The 24,085-nt window shown below is 35.2% G+C and overlaps 1 protein-coding gene across 2 annotated transcripts; it reads right to left on the bottom strand.

Annotated features, from left to right (window-relative positions):
- Positions 1 to 1,896: 1,896 nt before the first annotated feature.
- LOC138334982 (eukaryotic translation initiation factor 3 subunit A-like) lies at positions 1,897 to 24,068 on the bottom strand. 2 transcript variants are annotated; one of them, XM_069283861.1, is made up of 22 exons: positions 23,894 to 24,068; positions 22,781 to 22,971; positions 22,348 to 22,484; positions 21,606 to 21,769; positions 21,236 to 21,294; positions 20,690 to 20,830; positions 20,107 to 20,315; positions 19,564 to 19,735; positions 17,732 to 17,923; positions 17,244 to 17,360; positions 16,734 to 16,919; positions 16,185 to 16,322; positions 14,792 to 15,001; positions 14,393 to 14,497; positions 13,784 to 13,897; positions 13,278 to 13,400; positions 12,475 to 12,628; positions 11,986 to 12,154; positions 11,027 to 11,146; positions 9,757 to 10,730; positions 2,886 to 2,942; positions 1,897 to 2,096 (listed from the first exon to the last, which is right to left on the bottom strand). In XM_069283861.1, the coding sequence occupies exons 1-22, from the start codon at positions 23,940 to 23,942 to the stop codon at positions 2,032 to 2,034; spliced, it is 3,846 nt and encodes a 1,281-aa protein (XP_069139962.1). In that variant the 5' UTR covers positions 23,943 to 24,068; the 3' UTR covers positions 1,897 to 2,031. The 2 variants fall into 2 exon arrangements, with proteins under 2 accessions (XP_069139962.1, XP_069139963.1); XM_069283862.1 differs by having other exon boundaries at positions 11,027 to 11,143.
- Between the last annotated feature and the right edge of the window lie 17 nt (positions 24,069 to 24,085).

Genomic DNA, 24,085 nt, shown 5'->3' with positions numbered 1-24,085 from the left:
AAACCAACCAAACTCTTACAAATATTACACTATAGTGTATGTATTTGAAAATGGTATCGGCTATTTCTTCGACTTAAAATATCAGCAGTATTCCTTGCTAATTTTAAGTCATTTTATCAATACAATGCTTCCTCTAATGGCGCAAAAAGGTTCGTCCGTGTTGGTAAGCTCTCCGACTCATCCTAGGCTAGCCAAACGAAGGTGCATCCTCGGCCACAGGGGCTTGGCATTTTTTTCTGAACAATAGTATTTGGTATCAGACTATATACTGCTGGTTAGAAATTGGTGCTAGGGGTCCCTACCTCCTTGGCTACCACCACCTAGCAGACCATCGTACACATGGTTACACAAAGTGCAGCTTGATGGATCGGCATCATCTATGGAGGGTTATAGGGTTAGCAACATGTATTCCAAATTTGGGAAGGCATTGACTTCCGCTTGGAAGAAATCGTCATCTTCTGCTTACACTTGTAAATTGTGGATCATGTCAAGAATTCATTTTTTAGAGAAGCTATTCGACTAGTTTTAGTTCATGACTGTTGCTATCTTCAGTTGACTTCAGGAAATCGTCATCAGTATTTGAAATAAGTTGCTAGACTTTAGATTCAAGTCATCTGCATCCAATGAAAATTATTTACAGCTATCTTCAGCTTGATGGAATGCAATTCGGTGGTTAGTCCTGAAAGACATGGATGCCTTTTCTTTCCTTTGTTTATCCTGCTAATGGCGAATCTGGCCCTTCAAATGACAACAAACATCAAATATAATTGAAAGGATTTATTGTTTCAGCACTTTCATTCGAGATACAGAACTGCTAAACACTTGTAGAGCAAGAGAAATTCAACCATCGACCATAGTTTCATGTTACGATGTATCTATTAAAACAGTATAACATATACCTATAATATGATGGTTAACACCTATCAATGATAATTAACACCAGCCAATCAACTTACGGTTAACACTAACCAAATACCAGCCAATCTTATGTCGGTTAACACTAACCAATCAATGATCAGTAACACTTACATACTAACTGTGACATGGTTCACTTTGTGTTCAGCCCATCTGGTAATTTCTTCCATATTTAGAGACTAGACCTTGGTCTACTAACTGATATCACAGTTTCTGTTTGGATGGCGTCCACACGTTTTTTTTAAATGGTTTTGACATACATCCCTTAACTTTCAACAAAACTGTCGCTCTATAAGCACAGTGCTAGTGCTTCAATTCAAAATCAGGACATCACATAATTTCAAACATTCTTTCAATTTACCTTCAGTTTGAAAGTAAGTATTAAATATTAAGCATGATAAATCACAAAATAACCAAATTTTATTTTCAATAATAATCCAAAGAATGCACTGTTAATTTTGTTAACCAACATGATGCTAGTAATACTAATGATGAATTAAACAGAAATCACATTCCACAATAACTCGAAATCCTTGTTCATCCTTTGCACGAATCATGAATTTCTAGTGTGTCTAGCAAATGTAGTTTATTATTTAATTTCTTCGCTTTTACCTATCCATTATCAAGAGGTATCCACAGGGATGTGATTGATCATATAGAAAAGGGAGGAAACTCTTGGTTAATAAGAGGAAACTCTTCCCCCTTTTTCAGATCACATCTGACATGATTTTTTCTCATACCCTTCAATTAAAGAAAAGCTTCTCAAAAGAGGAAGAATCACATTCCTGTAAATTATGATTTTTCTATAACTTTCAAATTTCATTTCAATACCAGAACATTTTATAATCATATATACAATGCAGTCTATTTCGAACCATGTTATCATAAATTGAAGAAAACAAAAAGATAACTTAATTTTACAACAAGTATAGATTGTAACCTTTGATAATCTGCACCAATATTTTGTTTGATCTCAAAAGATCAAAAGTGTTGGTAATCCTAACTGGTTTAGACAACAATGGGAAATAATAGATCGAATCATCCATAGACACTATTAAATAGTTCATGTCCAATGATATACAGTCATGCAGAGTTGTAATAACACCAGTCTGTAGTTTACTTATAGTTGACAGTAGTCCAGCCATCATCCTGTTTGTCAGCATCACCACTGCGAGGTTTGCCTGGAAAGAAAAGACAGCAAAGCTAATGGAAGTACAATATTACACGAAGTGTTTGTGCATCATTACTTTCCTTGGCTTTAAAGTCTTATCGAGAGCATTCAAAGAATTTATTTTGAGTAGAACATTGACTGATCACCAGGTGTAATATAGCAACGCCTCGTGCTAGCAACACATGTACACCTTTTCAATGTCGGAAGAACCAAGCATACACAATACAAAATGCAAAGTCACATGCAGTTTAATGCTAATGATATATATAACATCTTTCCTTGTTTTCATGTTCAATGTTCCCCTGCAACAACAGAACAATACAAATTTCTACACGATGATTATTCCCCATCAACTCCTTTAATTATGATCAACATTAAGGTGATACAGCTTTGGCTTATACTAATCTGGATTAGGATATGAAAGGATCCAGATTATTGGTAGTAATGTACACCTATATATTTGAATTCTAGGTCATTACTGAGAGTTATGTGTACACAAGCAGTAACTATTTGCCAATGTTTCATAAGAATTTATAATGGCTATGCTAGACAAAAATATTGAAAATTGTATTGACTGATAATTGTTATGACCCACTTTCAATTTCTAACAAGTAATTCTAGAAGTTGTGGCAATTTTGAGAAATGTATATAGGAAACACAAGCTTCCATTTCCAAATGGACTGTCCCAACTATTGAGCTAGAAGAACTTAAATATGTGTTAATGGGTTAAGTTATGGAACACTACACAATAGATATTCATTGTTTCTTTCCTAACTAGATCACAGGAATGTATTCTTACCTTTTTCAGGGGATGGTTGATCTCTCCAAGCCTTGCCACCTTCTCTCTTTGGTTCATCTGAAGCAGGAATATCAATCATTCAAATTACTGGAATCATTCCCAAACAAAATGATAGTGACTAAATTTCATAATCTATGACTCATTTTTCAAGGATCTAAACAAGAGGCCATTGGGCTTCTGCAGGAGTTCGGATACAGAATGAAACAAAGACATATAAACACTATATATTGGCCTATCAGACCCTTGAAACCAGTCAGTAATTTTATAACTTTGATTTGACTTTTCAATCTATGAAGAGTTTCTGGTTCCATCAAATCTGTGAATTCAGAAGAGTTTTTTTTAAATCTAGCCATTTTTACCCCTTTTGGCCCTGCCCATCTGCCACAGAGGGTCAGCCAGGACCAATATGGATATGATGCTAAAATTGCTATCGCAGGGTAATAATTCTAACCAAGTTTGCCTCATTTCCTATGAAAATTAAGCAAGTGATGCCCATAAATGTGTTTTTCCAATACAAACTGTAATAGATTTGACCCCCTACTCGGGGGGAAAATCCGAGATACCAGGGCCATGAAATTCACAATTTTTGTAAAGAGCCTTAAAAAGGACCATTTAACCTATGAAAAGTATTTGATTCTACCATTTCTGGAATATAAGAAGAAGATTTTTGAAGTTTTAGCCTATTTGACTACTTTTGGCCCCACCCCAGCCCCACCATATAATTCACAATTTTGGTTGACCTTTGGCTATGGAAGGTTTCTGCAAAATTTCAACAAATTTGGTTCGGTAGTTTTGGAGAAAAAGTCGAAAAACTAAATTGTTTATCGCCATACAACAGATAAGAAAAGAACTTGTTAGACTGATATACAATAGTTATAACCAATTTCAAGTTCTAACTAAGAATTCTTTCAGTCTATATTGATATATGCCCTTAAGTAACACCAAAGTTCAACAAATAAACCCTGGCAACGCCAAGGCAATTCATCACATAAACAGATTTAAACAATATACGACATGAAATGCAGTGGTAATGATAATAAACAACATTTTTTACTCCCCTTATACTTCACTGATTTAGTCCTCTGTTTACAAAGTTTTCAGTAGGCCATATATCATTACAAAGTCAAATATGAACAGCCAATGATTGATAAACCACTTTTAAGTTCTAACAAAATTTGTAATTCTATCAATCCATTTGATGTTTGCCCCTAAATAACACCAAAGTTCAACAACTAAACCATGGTAATACCGAAGCAATTCATCACAAAAACAAAATGCAGACATCTCTTTAACATGAAAAGCTCTCTAAGTTACAAGTTCCGAGAAATAAAATTCATAAAGCCTTAACCAATCCACCCTTGAAGATGCATTTTGATTCTTTAGTTCAAAGGAAGGAATAGTCAATTTTAGAATTTCAGGGGTGAAAGAGTTATACAAACTTCTTCATTCAGTTTTCTCTATTAACAATGCAATCAATTTCGTATAATTATGCCACGAGTTAAGTTTTTGTATAATTATGTCACATGTAAGTTGTAAACTGACGTACATTTGTTCAAAGCCATTAATTAAGCGTGAACAAGTAGACAATATGAGTTGTTTATATATGCCCCTAAGTAACACCACAGTTCAACAAATAAACCCTGGCAACGCCGAGGCAATGCATCACAATAACAGATTTAAACAATATTTGACATCAGAAGTGGTAATAAAAAGATTATTTCTTTCTCCCCCTAAATCTCCCCTTAAACTACATTGAATTGATCCTCTGTGTAAGAATTTTCAGTAAGCCATTATTACAATATCCCCTTAAACTACATTGAATTGATCCTCTGTGTAAGAATTTTCAGTAAGCCATTATTACAATCTCCCCTTAAACTACATTGAATTGATCCTCTGTGTAAGAATTTTCAGTAAGCCATTATTACAATATCCCCTTAAACTACATTGAATTGATCCTCTGTGTAAGAATTTTCAGTAAGCCATTATTACAATCTCCCCTTAAACTACATTGAATTGATCCTCTGTGTAAGAATTTTCAGTAAGCCATTATTACAATCTCCCCTTAAACTACATTGAATTGATTCTCTGTGTAAGAATTTTCAGTAAGCCATTATTACAATTCCCTTAAATACATTGAATGATTCTGTGTAAGAATTTTCAGTAAGCCATTATTACAATCCCTTAAATCATTGAATTGATTCTCTGTGTAAGAATTTTCAGTAAGCCATTATTACAATCTCCCCTTAAACTACATTGAATTGATCCTCTGTGTAAGAATTTTCAGTAAGCCATTATTACAATCTCCCCTTAAACTACATTGAATTGATCCTCTGTGTAAGAATTTTCAGTAAGCCATTATTACAATATCCCCTTAAACTACATTGAATTGATCCTCTGTGTAAGAATTTTCAGTAAGCCATTATTACAATATCCCCTTAAACTACATTGAATTGATCCTCTGTGTAAGAATTTTCAGTAAGCCATTATTACAATATCCCCTTAAACTACATTGAATTGATCCTCTGTGTAAGAATTTTCAGTAAGCCATTATTACAATTCCCCTTAAACTACATTGAATTGATCCTCTGTGTAAGAATTTTCAGTAAGCCATTATTACAATTGATCCCCTTAAAATTTTCTACATTGAAACTTGAATTGATCCTCTGTGTAAGAATTTTCAGTAAGCCATTATTACAATATCCCCTTAAACTACATTGAATTGATCCTCTGTGTAAGAATTTTCAGTAAGCCATTATTACAATATCCCCTTAAACTACATTGAATTGATCCTCTGTGTAAGAATTTTCAGTAAGCCATTATTACAATATCCCCTTAAACTACATTGAATTGATTCTCTGTGTAAGAATTTTCAGTAAGCCATTATTACAATATCCCCTTAAACTACATTGAATTGATCCTCTGTGTAAGAATTTTCAGTAAGCCATTATTACAATCTCCCCTTAAACTACATTGAATTGATCCTCTGTGTAAGAATTTTCAGTAAGCCATTATTACAATATCCCCTTTAAACTACATTGAATTGATCCTCTGTGTAAGAATTTTCAGTAAGCCATTATTACAATCTCCCCTTAAACTACATTGAATTGATTCTCTGTGTAAGAATTTTCAGTAAGCCATTATTACAATCTCCCCTTAAACTACATTGAATTGATCCTCTGTGTAAGAATTTTCAGTAAGCCATTATTACAATATCCCCTTAAACTACATTGAATTGATCCTCTGTGTAAGAATTTTCAGTAAGCCATTATTACAATATCCCCTTAAACTACATTGAATTGATTCTCTGTGTAAGAATTTTCAGTAAGCCATTATTACAATCTCCCCTTAAACTACATTGAATTGATCCTCTGTGTAAGAATTTTCAGTAAGCCATTATTACAATATCCCCTTAAACTACATTGAATTGATCCTCTGTGTAAGAATTTTCAGTAAGCCATTATTACAATATCCCCTTAAACTACATTGAATTGATCCTCTGTGTAAGAATTTTCAGTAAGCCATTATTACAATCTCCCCTTAAACTACATTGAATTGATCCTCTGTGTAAGAATTTTCAGTAAGCCATTATTACCAAGTCAAACATGAAGGTGATTACATGAAATGATTGATAAACCACTTTAAAGTTCTAACAAGATTTAGAATTCTATTGATCTGTTTGATATTTGCCCCTAAGTAACACAAAAGTTCAACAAATAAACTGAGGCAATGCCGAAGCAATTCATCCTGAAAACAAAATGCAGACATCTCTTTAACAAGACAAGTAAAAACCCATCAAAGTAAATAGCCTGCAGAAGTTTCAATTTTTTTTTTTTTTTTTTTTTTTGAGAAATAGAGTTCATTTCATTAGCATTAAACAAATTTCTTCACTCAGTTTTGTCTTAACAAAATCCATTTTGTATAATTATGTAACAAATGTTTGTAAACTGATGTACATTTGTTCAAAACCATTAATTAAGCGTGAACAAGTAGACAATATCAGTTGTTAATATATGCCCCTAAGTAACACCACAGTTCAACAAATAAACCCTGGCAACGCCGAGGCAATTCATTACAAACACAAAACTAATCAATAGTAGTGTTCCGATTAATCAAGTTCATTGAACATCATTGGTTTGGGGTGTTTGACCAATTAATCGATTAAGAATTATGTAATTGAGTTTCATCAGAATTGCCCGATATCTTGACAAACAAAAGTGATCGATCATAAAATTTCAACCGATTCCCAACACTATTAATCAATATTTGACATGAAATGTAGTGGTAACAATATAGAAGATTTTTTACTCCGAGTCTCCCCTTATACTTCACTGAATTGGTCCTCTGTTTACAAAGTTTTCAGTAAGCCATATATCATTACAAAGTCAAATATGAACAGCCAATGATTGATAAACCACTTTCAAGTTCTAGCACAATTTACAATTCTGTTAATCTGTTTGATATATATATACAGAGGACTCCACATAATCGAATAACGGTTATTCGAATATTTCGGTTATTTGAATAAAATTCTGCGGTCCCGATTTTTTCCTTCTTTATCTTTGTTTTTCAACTCCGTGTATTTGCATAGACTTTTACATGACCTCCGGTTATTTGAATAAAATATTTGGGAAATTCTAAAAATAAAATCGAATATTTTTCAATTTTGCAATATATTTTTAGCGAAATTCGCCGATATATGTTTCAAGATACTTCGCTTTTACTAGAAATCATCATGGTGACAGATTAACGTTATAGTATTGCTTGTTATTTTATGCATGAATCTGCAAAGGTATTCGACGCTGTTACGATTTACATCAGCAGCGGTAGATCATTACTTTAGTACAATCACTGACTCAAACATCTAATTAAAGCATTTGCACTTTCAAATATGTTTATTTATTAACGTAACGTACCTTAGTTCGCGATCGCTTGGAGAAACCATGCTTCCTTACAACAATCTCCATTCATTAGTAGTCTCGTTCAACCAGAGTCTTGTTGACTACGACAGACATGTGCGTAACAAGCGTCTCGTTGAACGAGACATAAAAGCATGCAAAGTCGGCGTGCAATGACTACCGCAAGTTTCGTACAGTATGTAAGCTTAGGATACAAAAGATACTTGCTACGTTGTTTCATTGCTACTTGAATATGCATTAATTTCTGAAATGTTATCAAGCTATTCGCCGTATAGATCAACAATACAGGGAGAATTCTCAAAACACATTTAGGTCGAGTGAACGCATGGCTTCATCACCTGCCGCCATTTTCGAATTCATATACACATACAGTACATTTGTAAAAACAACACTACTAGTTGATCGGCACTTTGAAGTTTAATCACGATCGTAAGTTCATTTTGCCAGGCAAATGTACGTAAATTTGTTTATTATTTAGGTTCAGAATTGTAGACACAAATCCAATCCTGTTTAGTAGAATCTAATTGCATTTGATATCGATCGTTTAGCTGTTTCTCAAAAATTCACGTGTCGATCTAACGTAAACAAGAATCTAATATTGGAATATTTTTTGTTATTAAAAAATTAAAATCGATTTACAACTTCGAAAATAATTACTTGTTGTTCGTTTTAAGTGTTAATAATTTACGTATTTATCAAGTTAACGAAACGATATATATTTGCCTATTCACATACATATGTGTGGGGTCAAACGGAGGTGCAAAATGTCATCTCCGCCTATTCCAATACTCCGGTTATTTGCATATTTTCTTCTGGAAAATGACCTATGCAAATAAGCGGAATCCTCTGTACCCCTAATGTAACACCAAAGTTCAACAACTAAACTGTGGCAACGCCAAAAATGCAGACATCTCTTAAACACGACAGGTGAAATGCCCTCCAAATTACATGGAAAAGTTCGAGAAATAAAATTCACTAAGCCTTAACCAATCCACCCTTGAAGTTGCATTTTGATTCTTCTAGTTCAAAGGAAGGAATAGTCAATTTTGGAATTTCAGGGGTGAAAGAGTTATACAAACTTCTTCATTCAGTTTTCTCTATTAACAATGTAATCAATTTCGTATAAACATGCAACGAGTAAGGTTTATATATTATTATGTCACATGTAAGTTGTAAACTGACGTACATTTGTTCAAAGCCATTAATTAAGCGTGAACAAGTAGACAATATCAGTTGTTTATATATGCCCCTAAGTAACACCACAGTTCAACAAATAAACCCTGGCAACGCCGAGGCAATTCGTCACAAAGATGAATTTAAACGATATTTGACACAAGAAGTTGTTTAAATGAAAAAGATTATTTCTTTCTCCCCATAAATCTCCTCTTAAACTTCATTGAATTGATCCTCTGTATAAGAAAAATTAAAGACTTTTCAGTAATCCATTATTACAAAGTCAAACATGAACGTGATTACATCCAATGATTGATAAACCACTTTAAAGTTCTAACAAGATCTAGAATTCTATTGATCTGTTTGATATTTGCCCCTTAGTAAAACTAAAGTTCAACAAATAAACTGAGGCAACACCGAAGCAATTCATCATAAAAACAAAATGCAGACATCTCTAAACAAGACAAGTAAAAATTCATCAAAATACATAGCCTTGGGAAATCATTTTTTTTTTTTTTTTTTTAGGAATGGAGTTGACTAAGCATTAAACAATCTTCTTCACTCCGTTTTCTCTATAAATAATGTAATCCATTTTGTATAATTATGCCACAAATGTTTGTAAACTGACGTACATTAGTTCAAAACCATGAATTAGGCATGAACAAGTGGCATGAACAAGAAGACAATATCAGTTGTTGATATATGCCCCTAAGTAACACCACAGTTCAACAAATAAACCCTGGCAACGCCGAGGCAATTGGACAAAACTTAAACTAATTTACCTTTTTTCCAATCATCACGTGGTGGTCTGTTTTCTGGGATAGGATCATCCAGTCGTACATCCCGAGGCATTCCTGCTCTTCCTGATCTCCATCTACTTCCACCATCAGAGTCACCTCCCCTTCTGTCGGAGTCTCCCCCTCTTCCCCATCTACTTCCGCCATCTGAGTCACGTTCTCTTCCTCCTTCAGAATCGCCCCCTCTTGAGCCCCATCTGCTTCCTCCTTCAGAATCACCTCCTCTTGACCCCCATCTGCTTCCTCCTTCCGAATCTCCCCCCCTTGAGCCCCATCTGCCCTCAGAGTCACCACCTCTTCTGCCACCCTCTGAGTCTCCTCCTCGTGACCAACGGTTACCACCTTCCGAGTCTCCTCCACGTGAGCCCCATCGTCCGCCTTCAGACCTTCCGCCTTCCGAGTCTCCTCCTCGAGACCAACGGCTACCACCTTCAGAGTCTCCTCCACGAGAACCCCATCGGCCACCTTCAGACCTTCCACCTTCAGAGTCCCCTCCGCGGGAGCCCCACCTACCACCTTCAGGATCTCCTCCTCTTGAGCCCCCTCCTCTGGAACCCCATCTTCCTCCTTCACTGTCACCTCCACGACTTCCTCTCCAAGGCCTCTCCTCTTTCCTTTCCTCTCTCGGGCCTCGGTCATCTTGTCGCCAGCGTGATCCTCCTTCCTGATCGTCTCTTGGACCTCTATCACCCCATCGTCCTTCATCTCTTGGTGGGCGGTAGCTGTCTTTATCATCTCTAGGTCCTCTATCTCCGTATCCATCTCTACCCTCTCGAGGGCCTCTCTCAAATCCACCACGATCTTCTCTGAGAGGAGGTTTATATCCATCGCCGTCTCTTTCATCTCGGCCTCTCCAGCTATCTCTCTCTCCATCTTCACGTCCCTCACGGCCACCTCGCCATGGTTCCCTGCCTTCGTCAGGCCTACTACCGTCCCGACGCCATCTATCTTCCTCAGGTCTGAAAGGCAGAGACAATCAGATATAAGTCCATATTATTTAACAATGTCTTCATAGTTCAAACCATATATCAGGAGAAACAATATTTAGAACACTATATGAAACCAGAGTGATTAAAATAGCAAAGTACAAATCAGGAAAACATGAACTCATCTATTGACTTGTGAGAAACAACTATAAATTAAATACATTAAGAATTTCCAAACATTACTTTAACTAAAAGCTTTTCCATTTTCAGTGCAATCAAAAATGTATCTTCTTTTTACTCCAGTGAGACCAGGTAATTATGTAACTCACTGTTTAACCGGGCTTGATTCCTTTTTCCAGCTGTCTGTCCTTTGTTTCTCCCTTTCACGCCATCCTCCTCCTTCACGGGCTCCTTCTGGTCTCCAGGCAGGTTTCTCGTCCCTGAAGCTGCTACAAACAATACATCCTTATCTTAATGCATGACTCTGTGATCTGTTATAACTGGGTGATACTTGAGTTTTCAATGACTTGAGATAGCCTTAATATTGGATAAATGGCCAATTATTGTATATTAAACATGAAATAGTATGCAGTGTTTCAGATTAGGGCTAAATTTAGGCCATTTTGCCAGTGCTCTTTCAAAATGTCCTAACAAAATTTTGTAAAAATCCCAGATTGTCCTTCAGATTTTGAAATCAATCTGAAATACTTGTAATGATATTTATGTACACTTTTTTGATGTTTTGAAGCTTGGAGTTACCATGTCGGGGATAGAAATATTTGAAGTAAGTCATGGGAGCAATAATGACAAAAACAAAATTTGTTCTTTTTTATTGGTGTTCTCATAGCAACCAGGAAACCAATTAAAATTTCTACTCAGCCAACAGTTCATATCATTCAGTAATTTTATTTGGCCAATTCAAAATTATTAAGACACAAATAAAAGCAAGGGGAACTTCAAACCTGATGATAAAGCTGATCCCATCTACAGAACAATTTTAACTTTCTTTCTGGATGACTGTCTACATATGTTCTTATCAGTTTTCAACTACATGACTGCCTACTGTAATCCAACTTATATCATGTAGGATTAACTTTCGCTAATTTCATGATCAAAGAATATTTGTGATAAGTTTATTTCCCCAAATCAATATCTACTTTGCATTTAGTTTTAAATCCAAAAATGTCAATATTCAAGAGCTTTCTAATGGAAATTGCAATAATTTGTAGCTGTGAAAGAAAGTCAGTTTACAGTATTGCTTTCAAACTCCCTTACAGTAGCCCCTTACCTCTGAGAAGACTTTTCCTCCTCGCGTCTTCTCATCTCCTTCTCCTCAATCTCTCGTTCCCTGGCTTTGCGTTTATTCTCCATTTCTTCCAGTTTGGCTATTCTTGCCTCGTAGGCACGTTGTTCTTCCTCTATTCTTTCCATCTCTTCTTGTTCTTTTTCTTCCCTCTCTGTAAGAAAAGATTTCACTTTCATCAAGACAATTTTCCATCGGATGTTAGTATTGTGTAAATGCTAATAAAGATAAAATAATGCTCCAATTAAAACCTATGAACAAGACTTCACAAATGGAGACTCCCCTACATGCCGATACACAGGTTAATAACTTGGAAAACCAGCACAAACCAGTTCAGTGCAAGTTTATATAAATTTCAGGTATTACCTGCATACTAATGCAATATTCAAATGATAAGAAAAACAGCAAGCCTAGGCTCTTCGATTTTGATAGAGAAATGCTTCCAGCACTTTGTACCAAAATACCAAAACCTACCTCTGATAAGTGCCTCATCCCTTGCTTTCTGTTCTGCTTCTTCTTTCTCAGCCCTCCACTTGTTTTTCCTTTCTTCCTTCCTTTTCTCTTTTCTTTCTTTGATGCGTCTCTTGCGCTCTTCCTTCATCTTTTCATCAAATTCTTGTAACTTTTTCTAAAATTAAAAGACACCAAATCAGAGGAATGCTGGAGATTTACAGAGCAGATATGCATGTTGCCAATCCTTAAAGATGCTCCACCACTGGCAAATGGAATTTTTTCACTATCAAAAACAGAAAGACAATTTGGTATTTTTCTTTAGTTACAAAAGTTACTTACTTTACACCATTACCACCATTGAAAAGATTGAGCTTCTGATTTTACTTCAAGTAAAAAATATGAAAAATAATTAATTGCATCCCGAAAAAAATTCTGTGGCACTATATTCTATTGAAATAAAGTACTGATGGCGCATGCACCAAAGGTGAAATAAATTATTTCATTTTATTTTTTGTGTTAATTAGGCACATATATACATGATTAAACACCAAACATTGTTCAAATGATGAATATCATTTATGCTCTGTCGTGGAGGAGCATCTTTTTCTATTCACAGAGGAAGGAGTCTATAGCAGGATTGAACACTTCAGGGAATTTTAACTTGTTAAAATATCATAATCTGACAATTAAGGAATTGAAACTTGAAACATTCATTTCTCTATATCAATATGTTCGAAGATTATCTATCACTTAAAAGCAAAGTATTGTCTAATTTATTTAAGTGTTCATTTGTAATATTGGTAAGGTTCATTTTTGGTAGTTACCTTGAATTCTTCCTTCCTCTGGTCCTTCAGTCTGTTGAGGAAGTCATCCTTGTCCTTTACCATGCGAATTAGACGAGTTTGAGTCTCGAGCGCCAATTTCCGCTCAGATTTCATCCTCTCAATCTATAAATAAATATGTTTAGAAATGATGTTTGAACTGGCATTAGTGGTAGTAACAGCAACATCAGTGACAGTTATTATATTATTTGGGGTTTTTTTAAGGTGAATTTTGCATGAGTTTTTTCAGGATCAAGTTTAAACTGCCAAGTTTAAAATAACCAATGACCTCATTTCAGCGAGGCAGCAAATAAGGGAAGCATTAATATTTTCCTTCATGATTGTGAGATTACATAAAGTAACAATGTTCAATCTTCTACCAATTTTGAAATACCTACAGGAAAACCTTGCCTTTCATTTATATTTTTTCAATCTTAGTTTATACATTCCAGTTTCGGGATAAGGACATGGTCTTTTTATTTCGAAAGAATATTGAAGTGAATTTTTACCCTTTCTTCTTCCATGTGCTCCCAAAATGCCCTGGCTTCCTTGCTTTCTTTCTCATATTGATCAACAAGCAGAGGAATTTCTTCAACACGCTTGGCACGAGCGAAGTAGTCAATCTGAAAATAAGCACAGATAAATATATAATTAACAGTGTCCAGAGAAAATTGCATTAGTTCCCTATACCGATGCAACATCACGTTTTGTATGAAATAAAAGAGAATGAGTTTTTTTTTTGCACTGAAAAATTTCATTCTATCAATCAATGTACAATCTGAAAGTTTAGAATATTGTAGTCAATAGTGTACAAACATTGTACTCCCAATTACCCAATCTATTACAAGTTTGCCATAACTTTGATCACTTGATTTGTAGCTCTTCTGCTTCTAAAAGCTCTTCCATATATATAAAGGAAGATCTTCTGAAAAGACTTCTCTTATAAGAGTGCAAAATGAGTTGATCTCAGAAGTTTGATAGATCTTCACTTCATGGAAATTATCTGATTTCCTGAATTCTAATTCCATCAAACACAATGACACACCAAAGATACTAACATCAATGAGAACTTAATTATTAGGAAACATAGCTGATAATAGTGCACAATCGTTTAATACCTTCTTTTCCTGACTTTTCAGTCGTTCTTGTAATTCCTTCTTCTCTTTCTCAAGCTGCTCTAACTGTTTCTGCATGATTTCGTCAACATCAAGTTTCTCAAAGTCCTTGAAGGAAATGTAATATATTTTTCAACATCTAGATAATTGAATTTACAATATAATTTGATGCAAAATCACTACCTTTGTATTAACTGTCAATAACTTCTTGTTTTGTGATGGTTCTTTTTATTTATTTATTTTTTTTTTGATAAATATTTTCCCCGATTTTGCATGAAAATAACAGCGGCATGATTTTTTCTCCCTACATCTTTTTGAGGCATATAGTATTTTCAATTTTCTTTCATTGGAATGTAAATCTTTAGCAGAAACTGACAATTTGATTTTATACATTTCTATTACCTCTTCATCAAGATTTTGTAAAACCTTGGAGCCAATCTCGGTTTTTTTGAGCTGTTCAATTTTCTCCATGGCATGTTTTTTCTGAATCTCTTTATGCTCCTCAACACGTCGTTGTCTCTCACGCTCTTTGGCCTCTCTATCCAAACGAGCCATTTCAGCATCGTAAGCTTTCTTCCTGATTTCTTCTGCCTGTTCCAACTCTTCTCGCTCCTAAAACCAAAACAAATTATTTCATTAAACATTTATGCGACATAGCAATGATGTCCCCCCCCAAACAATCCCACAGTAAGTCAAGGACGTTTGGTATCCTTAACCTCTAGATTATGTACTAATCCAATAATATTAGATCTCGATATTGAGAAACTTCTGATGTGCAATATCGAGATCTAATGCCCGAACCCTATACGAGTCTTCGCAAGTTCCGCCCTCGAATTAGAGCGGAACTTTGACACTTAATTACCAAGTGAAAAACTTACCAGAATGTCAAAAAACATGTATAGCGTGAATCAGTAGTTATCCATGAACACATCCTGGTATAAGAATAGGTATGACATAACATTAATCCGCGGAATAATCACACATTTAAGAGCTGACCCATAGCATCGCTGTATAATCTACAAATGTAGGTTAATTCCTATTCAAATTTTCGTCACTTCCGGTTTATCAAATTATAGTACGGTGTATCAAATGGAAAGATAATATTAATAGTGGTAACCAAGGTTGTTTGTATGCACGGAAACAAGTATTTTTTATTAGTTCTGATTGATTCTGTAAATTTTTAAATGAATTGATGCATTTTAGTCGAAATACTGCAAAATATTTCATAGATAATGATACTTTTACTTTCCGTCACCATTCCGTAATTTGTAACAACCGAGTAAAAATGGCGACCGGGTAGACTTACAAATAGTGGTGGGGGTATAGAAATGTCTAAATTCGGTATAACAGTGCAATAGTGACGTTTTGAATTTTGGATTTAACATGATTTGGGATAATTCTTTCAGGATATAAAAGGTTAGTGTAAACACAACTTGAAATTTTGAATTTATATCGAGCCCATTTCTGCGCCGTGTGAATCCTGCCTCGATTGTTAGAGGTTAGACACGACGTAATGATCAAAAGTGTCTCGTCGTGCTATACCTCTAACATTGTTGGAGTAGATTATGTACCAGTTTTTCTCTCAACATGAAATCATCTCAATCTTTGATCAATCAGAAGCCTCATTTTGTTATCATATTATATAAACTGTTCTATTTGAAAATGTCAATACATCCCTAGTAGGCTTTATATACCAAATCAAACCAAAAATCAAGACCTGAAAACAAGAAGCATGCAATGGTGGCCATCTTAATTTAGAATTATGTCTGTTGTGTTAAGATTTCAATTCACCTACCCTCTGGTCGTTCATGTGTTCCAGCTCTTCCTTACGGCTCTCAATGATCTGTCTACGCTGGAGGATTCGGCTGTGATCCTTCTTGTACGTCATTCTATAGTTGTTAATGATCTGCATACGCAGCTCTTCTCTCTGGACCTACAAGTAATCAAAGATTTACATTTATGCTTATACACAAACATATCAGATGAGTTTGATACTTTCAAATTATGTGATATTCAAAAAGAATATCTTCTGTTCAAGGGACAAAAACCGTAAACCACCGTTTTTCGCACCGACTTAATTTCGCTTTATCACACATTTTTCTATCAAGATTTCATTTCATGATCGAGATCACTTTGGTTCTACTTTATATGTACATGAAAGAATTTTCAGCAATTCATTTTTGCGATTTCTTATTATTTATTCACACACATTATATCAATGACAAAGAAGAAATAAGAAGAGGGTGTGGTATTTCACTTTGTAAGAGTTCCACATTAAACTACTTCATGAGAGCAAAATCCATACTGCCCAATAGATACATACCAAACCACGGGTGATACTAACCTTGCGTTCCTTAGGTTCAATAAGGATGACAGACTTGTGAAGAGCCTCTGCAATACTGGTGAGTTGGTTACGGATCTGTTCACTAGGCATGCTCTGTATGTACGGACCCTCCGGCACATCCTCCTTCTGAGCCACCATCAGATCGGTACCAAAACTGAGACAGGCCTTACGGTGGTCAATTCTCACCTGTAAAGAGCAGTGTGATAATGTCAACTTGTAAGCGTGGAAATCCATCTCTGGGTATATTTTCTTCCAAGGTTTTGGAGCTTAGATATTTTTGTAAGTAAATTATTATTTGCATTTGGATTAGAATTTCACAAAGTCAAGAAAATTTCAGGGCTAGAAGCCAATAAATTACCTTAATTCTATGTCTTTAAAATTAAACAACTACATTTAACACTTGCTTTTACATTATGTGAATTGAAATTTTGTATAAAGCAAGAATTAACATAATGGGTGCCAGGTACAATTACGTGACCTTGGCCTTTTGTAGATGTTGTCATGACGTACCTGGAGATCCAAAGTTCTAGCAGATTCAACAATAACTCTTTCCAGGCGGAAACTTGAGGCGAATGGAACTAGAGCTGCTATTCTAGAAAACTCAATAGTCTGATAGACTTGAGACACCTGGAAAACAACAATGCAAAGTTAAGTGACTGAACAATCTCTGAATTTCAACTACATAATCATATCAATTTGTTCTGCCTATAACACGCTTTTAAGCATCATGCTGATTTTTTGCATCTTCTTTACCTATCTATCTTTTCTTTTTCTCGCATGAAAACCGAAATACAAAAGTATTATTTTGGACCTAGCAAAAATGTAGGAGACACATTGGTGTTACAGGAATGTCTTCACATCTTGCTTTACTTCAACTTGCAAATTTGCAATACAATGACTTAAGTCCAGATTTTAAGCTCAGAATTGCATGGCCTATACACTGTCAAAGCTGAATATCTGAACTTTTTGAAAAAGCACATTTTTTCCCACGAATATACCTGTTTGAGGACTCGAGTAATAATGATGTTCTCCAGGCAGTTCATGTACTGGTTGAGATCGTCCACGCCGGCAATGAACTCGACAGGGGCCTTGACTCGATCATACAGACACAGCGGATGGAAGTCCACCTCTAACCAGTTGTATAAGTTCTGAAGCTCTGGGTTCACAAACTGGATGATGTTGTACTTCACCTAAACACAAACAAGATATTTTATAAATCTTAATTATTGTTTTCACCCGGAGAAAAACACAAATGTATTGTCTTTCTAAATCAAACAGAATAAAGTCTACAGTACTAGAAAAGAAGGAATGGAATATGAAAGCTATATCAACCTATCAACCTATTGTTTGGGTGTTTTAATAGGATTTTAACTTTGTCATGTTTTGTCAGCTCACAGATTTATCTATAAATGTCATTGTTGGCATTTACATTGACACAGTTAGCTTTTTTCTGTCTGCCCCCTTTGACGCTGTAAAATCCACAAATGACTTTACAGTAACATTAAAGGCAAATTTGACAAGATACTTATAGGACCTAGGCCTAAACTGGTTATCCGAGAAAGTTCACAACTTCAGTAAAATCCAATGAAGAACTACAATTTGTTCACAAATTCAGGTATAATCACTTCAGTGAAGAATCAATTTCTTTACAGAATTGCAGCTTTAATTAGCAACGTGCAGATTAGATTCGATTCATATATTTGCAAAAAAATTAAGCCTTAAAAATCCATTTTTAAATATTTAATCTTCCACTTTAATCTTCAAGATAACAATTCAATAAGAGTTGAAAAGTAAAGATGGTTAAAAGGTAAAGATACCTGTAGATCTATAATCAAATCATTATGCCTGACAAGAAACAAATTTGATGAAAAGCCATAAAATTATTTCCTTTCAAATTAATTTTCTCTATTTTCAAGCATTTTGCATCTTTTTTTATCAGATTAATCTTGTAAGCAGACAATAACTTGTGAATAATACAAAAACAATCCACAGATGTACAGTCAGCTGAATTTCTTTCTGCCCCCTTTGACGCTGTAAAATCTACAGAATGACTTTACAGTAACATTAAGGGCATATTCATGGCCTCTGCATTTTCCATATTCTTACCCTATTTGCTTTCTAGTATTAGAGACATTCTAGTAATAGACCAATTTAGATTTGTTGACGAGTCTCTTTCTCCATAAAATAAATCAATGCAAGTCCCAAAGTCAGAAGAATTGTTTCATTAAATAACCCTGAACCTCAAAAACATCTCTTGAGACAATAGCTAAATACTTTTTTTGACTACATACAAAATCTATTATGCTTTCATCGAAAACTAATAATAACTCTTGACAATAAAACCTACCTTGTTATTGCAAACTGCTAAACCTACCTTGTTATTGTAAACTGCTGTTAAAGTCTTGCTCTCATTATACTAATGCATTTATGGAATCAAAGAAATTTGTTTAAATCTGCAGGTACTAAGATAGCTAAAGTATATCAGACGGACAACTAATCAAATTAGATCTAACATAGGTGATCATGTAAGCAAACTGTAACTTGTGAACATTACAAAAATAATCCACAGATGTACAGGCAGCTGAATTTCTTTCTGCCCCCTTTGACGCTGCAAAATCTACAGAATGACTTTACAGTAACATTAAAGGCATACTCAATCTAGATTTTCTAGTACTCTCAAACCATAACATGTTTTAGTCAGATGCTAATTGTAAGAAAATAAACTACTCGAGTGTCAGGGATATGTTGGTTGAAAACTTGTTTGTTATTTTTCACTATAAATATTAAGCTCCATAGGGCTATCATTACAAAGCCTTCAACACTGACATACCAGATCTTTGATGAGGCCTTGTCGAGTAGGTGGGCTGTTCAACATCAGTAGGGTAGCCAGTCGACGTTGCTTTTCCATCGTGCTTTCATTGGTCTCGAGGAGTTGATCAATAGCATTTCTGGATGGTGGGATGGGCACAGCCAAAGTGGCACACAACACCTTGGACGCCATTCTGTGTATAAAGGGAAAGGCTTTTAAATGTGAAGACACACAAACTTGTAATACAGGCAAAAGATTATTTTATAGCAATGTTTCGCGAGTAGAAAAAGATACATTAGCTGATCAGGACAGCTTCTGAAACTAGAAATTCTGCAAGACATCAATTTTTCTAGGGATTGAATGCAAAAGGACTTGACAGGTTTAGGTAACAAATATATGCCCTCTCATTTCACAATGATGCATGAAAAGGATTTCACTTTTGTAAATGAAAATTCTGCAGCCCACTTTCAAACTGTAAGCAAAATATCAAATTGTAGGTAACAGCAACATTATTCTGGTAAAAATCATTTCTAAATAATAGCAGTTAAAACAAATCAAACATACTTCTGGAGTTCCTCTTGCGTAAGATTTTTACGTTGCTCTCTAGATAAGTGGAACAATCGGTGGAGTGTGCTAGCATGAAACAGAGCATTGCCGGACTTCCAGAACACCAGGCCTAGCTTCTGGTAGTAGTTAGCCATGAGCGATGGTTTTGGAGGCTTCTTTGACAAACAGATTAAACCATGAATGTCCTCTACGGCCTTGAATGCTTCCTAAAGACAAACAAAAATAAATCAAACAAAGGTTTACAAGTTTGTACCAGTATTTAATAGTGCAGCTTATGACCTATTATCCAATAGTTGATCTTGATGCTGTTACGCTAAAGTGGGAGAATGTATTTAATGTGATCAGGAGTTTGGTTAAAATATAATGCATACAAGCATTATATATGTGCCTCAACTATGACCTTTATCCTTTCACCACACAAGTTTTTATAATAGTCATGTACAGCCAGTTGCTTTATCCAATAGTTGACCTTGGTGCCATTACCCTTAAGTCAATCATGAACTTTAACCATTATCCTGTCACCACACTACTTTTAATATGATGATTTGATATAAAAGAATCTGATTTATTTCTCATTTACCTGCCAGAGCTCCATGTTAATAGCACTGTCAAGCTGAACAAGCCTTGTCTCCAGGTGCATGGCTTGTGACTCGGGGTTGTTGAGATTGATAGCCGTCTGCTGGTTCTGATGCTTGTGGATATGCCCAAGATGGGTTCTTAACTGCAAACCAAAGGAAAAAATGTTTAAATATCAAACATGTTTAAATATTAAGTGTTAGCAGCATCTTGGCATTATTCTGATACAATGTAACTTGTCAAAACAGGATGTCACGGGGACCAGCATATTTGGCTGGTATAGCCAAGTTTCCAGATTATGCATGTTTTAATTAAGACTAACAATGAAGAAGGACAATGGCATGAAATAACACCAGAATAGACATGGATCTGGATTACACAAGGGCTGGCTTTGATAAATTGTATTGTACATGTTTCACCAAAAAAAGTCCACAAATTTCAATTAAAATGTAATTAATGAGAGAAAATATTCAGCAAAGCAGCCATTACAAATTACAAGATACTTTATATTCATACATATTTTGACAACAAAAGTATCTGCAATACTTACATTATCACATAGCTTTCTGAACTCTGTCTTCCTTGTGTACTCCAAGCAGAACTTGAATGCTGCATTAAAAACCAAAATAAGTTTTAAATAAAGTACCAGAGATCTGCTCTGCATCATAACACATGTTTACTTTTCATTTCTAGTGCTGATGCTAAATAGATTTTCCAAAATGAAAATACTAAGATCTTGTATTCTTGACTCTATCGTAGTGCAATTTATATATATATTACAATAATAGGGCTTGTTAACAATATCGCCATAGAAATTAAACTGCAAATGGTTAATGGACGTCCTATACTTCAAACATGATTACTGTATTTTAATGTAATGCAGTTGTATTTTGAGTAATAATCAATCCCATTCTATCTACCCTGCTGAGCAATGTCTTGATAAAGTCTTTCCACTCGTGAGTTGTTCCTCAGCAGATCCAAACACTGTCTGTAGGATTCCCACAGGAACTTCACCCATGGTGTGAGGATGGCTCGATCCGTTCGGTCCTGTGTGTCTTCACCGCTTACAGCCTTCAACAACAGGCTGAAGCACAAAAATTCAAGACACTCAATTTAACAGCAACAGCCACAATATCTGCTTAAATATATACTAAATCAGATTATGATCGCAATGTTCTTTTACTCCGCCTTTTTGTTTTTATATTTTAAACAGTTATGAGTTGTGTATTCCCAACATACCTATCATCTATAGTAATTTAAGAATTCATAAATGTTGTGCAAATAAATTATTCAATAATAAACAGAAATCACATTAACTTCAAAGGTCTTCAACAAAACCGTATTTAAAACTGATTATGATTCTATTACAAAAATAGATGTTTCTATGTCTCCAGGAGTTGTTAATTATATTCCGAATTTGCATATTACAGAGTTATCTGCACTTGTGGGTAGGTACAGTACTGATTGTGACGTCATGCATTTAGGAGCGTAACGTCACACATTTCGTAGAAAACGACGTGAATTGCGCTCACAAAATAATAATGTAACAATCGATTCCTACCCGCAAGGGAGCGAACTCTGTAATATGCAAAGACATAATAACATTGTAACATTAAATCACAAGGTTTCCATTCAAATACTGAATACTCAGATAATTAATACCTTTCAGGAGTGTCAGGGATATCAAGATCATCTATGTCTACTACAGCTTGGTGGGACTCCTGACGAGCTCCTTCTGTCTTGGACTCAGCTAAACGAATGTACTTCCTTACTACATCTTCCAGGGATTTGATATTCACCTAGGCAACAACAATATATCTATGAACAAGTAACTCATCACCTGCTTCTTTTGATGCCGTGTATTCATGTATCAGTTGCAAAAATTTTGTATAACTTACAGCAGTTACAATAATTAGCAATCAGACAATTTTTTCATAGAATCTGTAGCAATAAGGCAACATTTGAAGTCTAGTACAATCTTACTCCTTTTTACAGTCTACCAATGATAAATAGACAAATCATTAAATTTATTTCTTCATTAAAGCCGTGCCATTCCAAGTTTGTTATTTCCTTAAATATAAAATGCCATTTATACCTGTTGGCATATGTTTTTGTACTGGTAAAGTCCTTCCTTAGCAATGTGACTTTTGCGGAGCTCGACACAGAGCTGGAGGTACTTTTCCATAATAGGCTCGTGAATTTTCTGCCATGTTCGATGCTTTTTGCTCTTGATGACATCGTACAATGCATCCAAAGCTCTTTGCTTCTTTCCAACATCAATAAATTCTACAAGAAAAGAAATGAAATAGAATTATATAGTAATCTTATTTGTGGGCAACAATTTCAATTTTTTTCAATTCATACATGTGAAACAGGAGAGTTGGACTGTCGATCATCAGTGACCAGAAAGCTCAACTGGTAGAGCATCTGGCTAGTGTTCAGAGGTCTTTGGTTAGCAACCCAGTTAGGCAAGTAACCCCCCCCCCCCTCCCTCCACCTTCTGTTACAAAGTAAGGGAGCTTGCAAACCTGTTTCAAGAATTGGGATTATGCTTAGCACAGAATATGCAAACTTGGAAATCATGGATGAAGACATGGATAGGGGCTTGGTGAAGCTCAATTGGGTCAATCATCGGTGACCTACTGATAGCCCAATATTGGGAGAGGATCTACCCCTAGTGTTTGGAGATCTTAGATTCAAGCCCCAGTCTGACCGTCACATATTTTCATTTCTTAATATACTTGTATTATTGTAGGATTGGAAAATACACATTCAAACCAGATTCAAACACGAGGTTTAAACCTCAGTCTCATCGTCCAGTCTCTAAATTTTCTGCTTTCCTGTTTCAAAAACATGCATTTCTGAAGTAAGATTGGAAAATGCACAACCAGAGGAACGATTCAAACCCAGCAACACTAGGATAAGTCAAAGGCTATTCATCACAGCCGTTTAGTTAATGATTTCGCCATCTTTGCTGAAATAAGATGGGAAAGGGGGGGTCGAGGGAAAATAGGGTTTGGGGATAGCGATTCAGGTTTAAATTTATACCGGAAAAGAAATTATATTTCGTATAAATAAATTTCAAACATATGGGTTATTGATAATTAAGCTTAAACTTTAACGTTAGAAAGATAGGCCTATATGTCCATCAATCAGAAAGGGATCTTCATGGGACGAAACGACCGGACATAAGGCGAAATTCATTTACCATTTGCTCGTTTCAGAGCGTTCTCTGGTCGCTGAAAGTAGGTAGGCATGTTGATGGTTTACTCAATCATCCACCTTCTTAAGCAAAGATCATGACTTATTTAACAAATTAGGTTTTTCCAGAACAAATGTCTGAATGGGTTGGCAATATGGCGGCAACCACCTCAGAACATGTGGGGAAAATGGATGTCGT

This window comes from Argopecten irradians, chromosome 11, assembly GCF_041381155.1.
Source record: "Argopecten irradians isolate NY chromosome 11, Ai_NY, whole genome shotgun sequence".
NCBI lineage: Eukaryota > Metazoa > Mollusca > Bivalvia > Pectinida > Pectinidae > Argopecten > Argopecten irradians.
Note: the sequence above shows the minus strand (reverse complement) of the source record. Positions and strands in the feature narration are given on the sequence as shown.

Bases quoted from the DNA above. Each gene is read 5' to 3' on its own strand.
- LOC138334982 (XM_069283861.1), bottom strand. From the start codon at position 23,942: ATGCCTACCTACTTTCAGCGACCAGAGAACGCTCTGAAACGAGCAAAT. The intron at 14,498-14,791 runs GTAATAGAAATG...ATTTCCTTCAAG, and splicing joins TACAAAATCTTGATGAAGAG to GACTTTGAGAAACTTGATGT. The intron at 13,401-13,783 runs GTAAAAATTCAC...ATTTATTTATAG, and splicing joins AGCACATGGAAGAAGAAAGG to ATTGAGAGGATGAAATCTGA.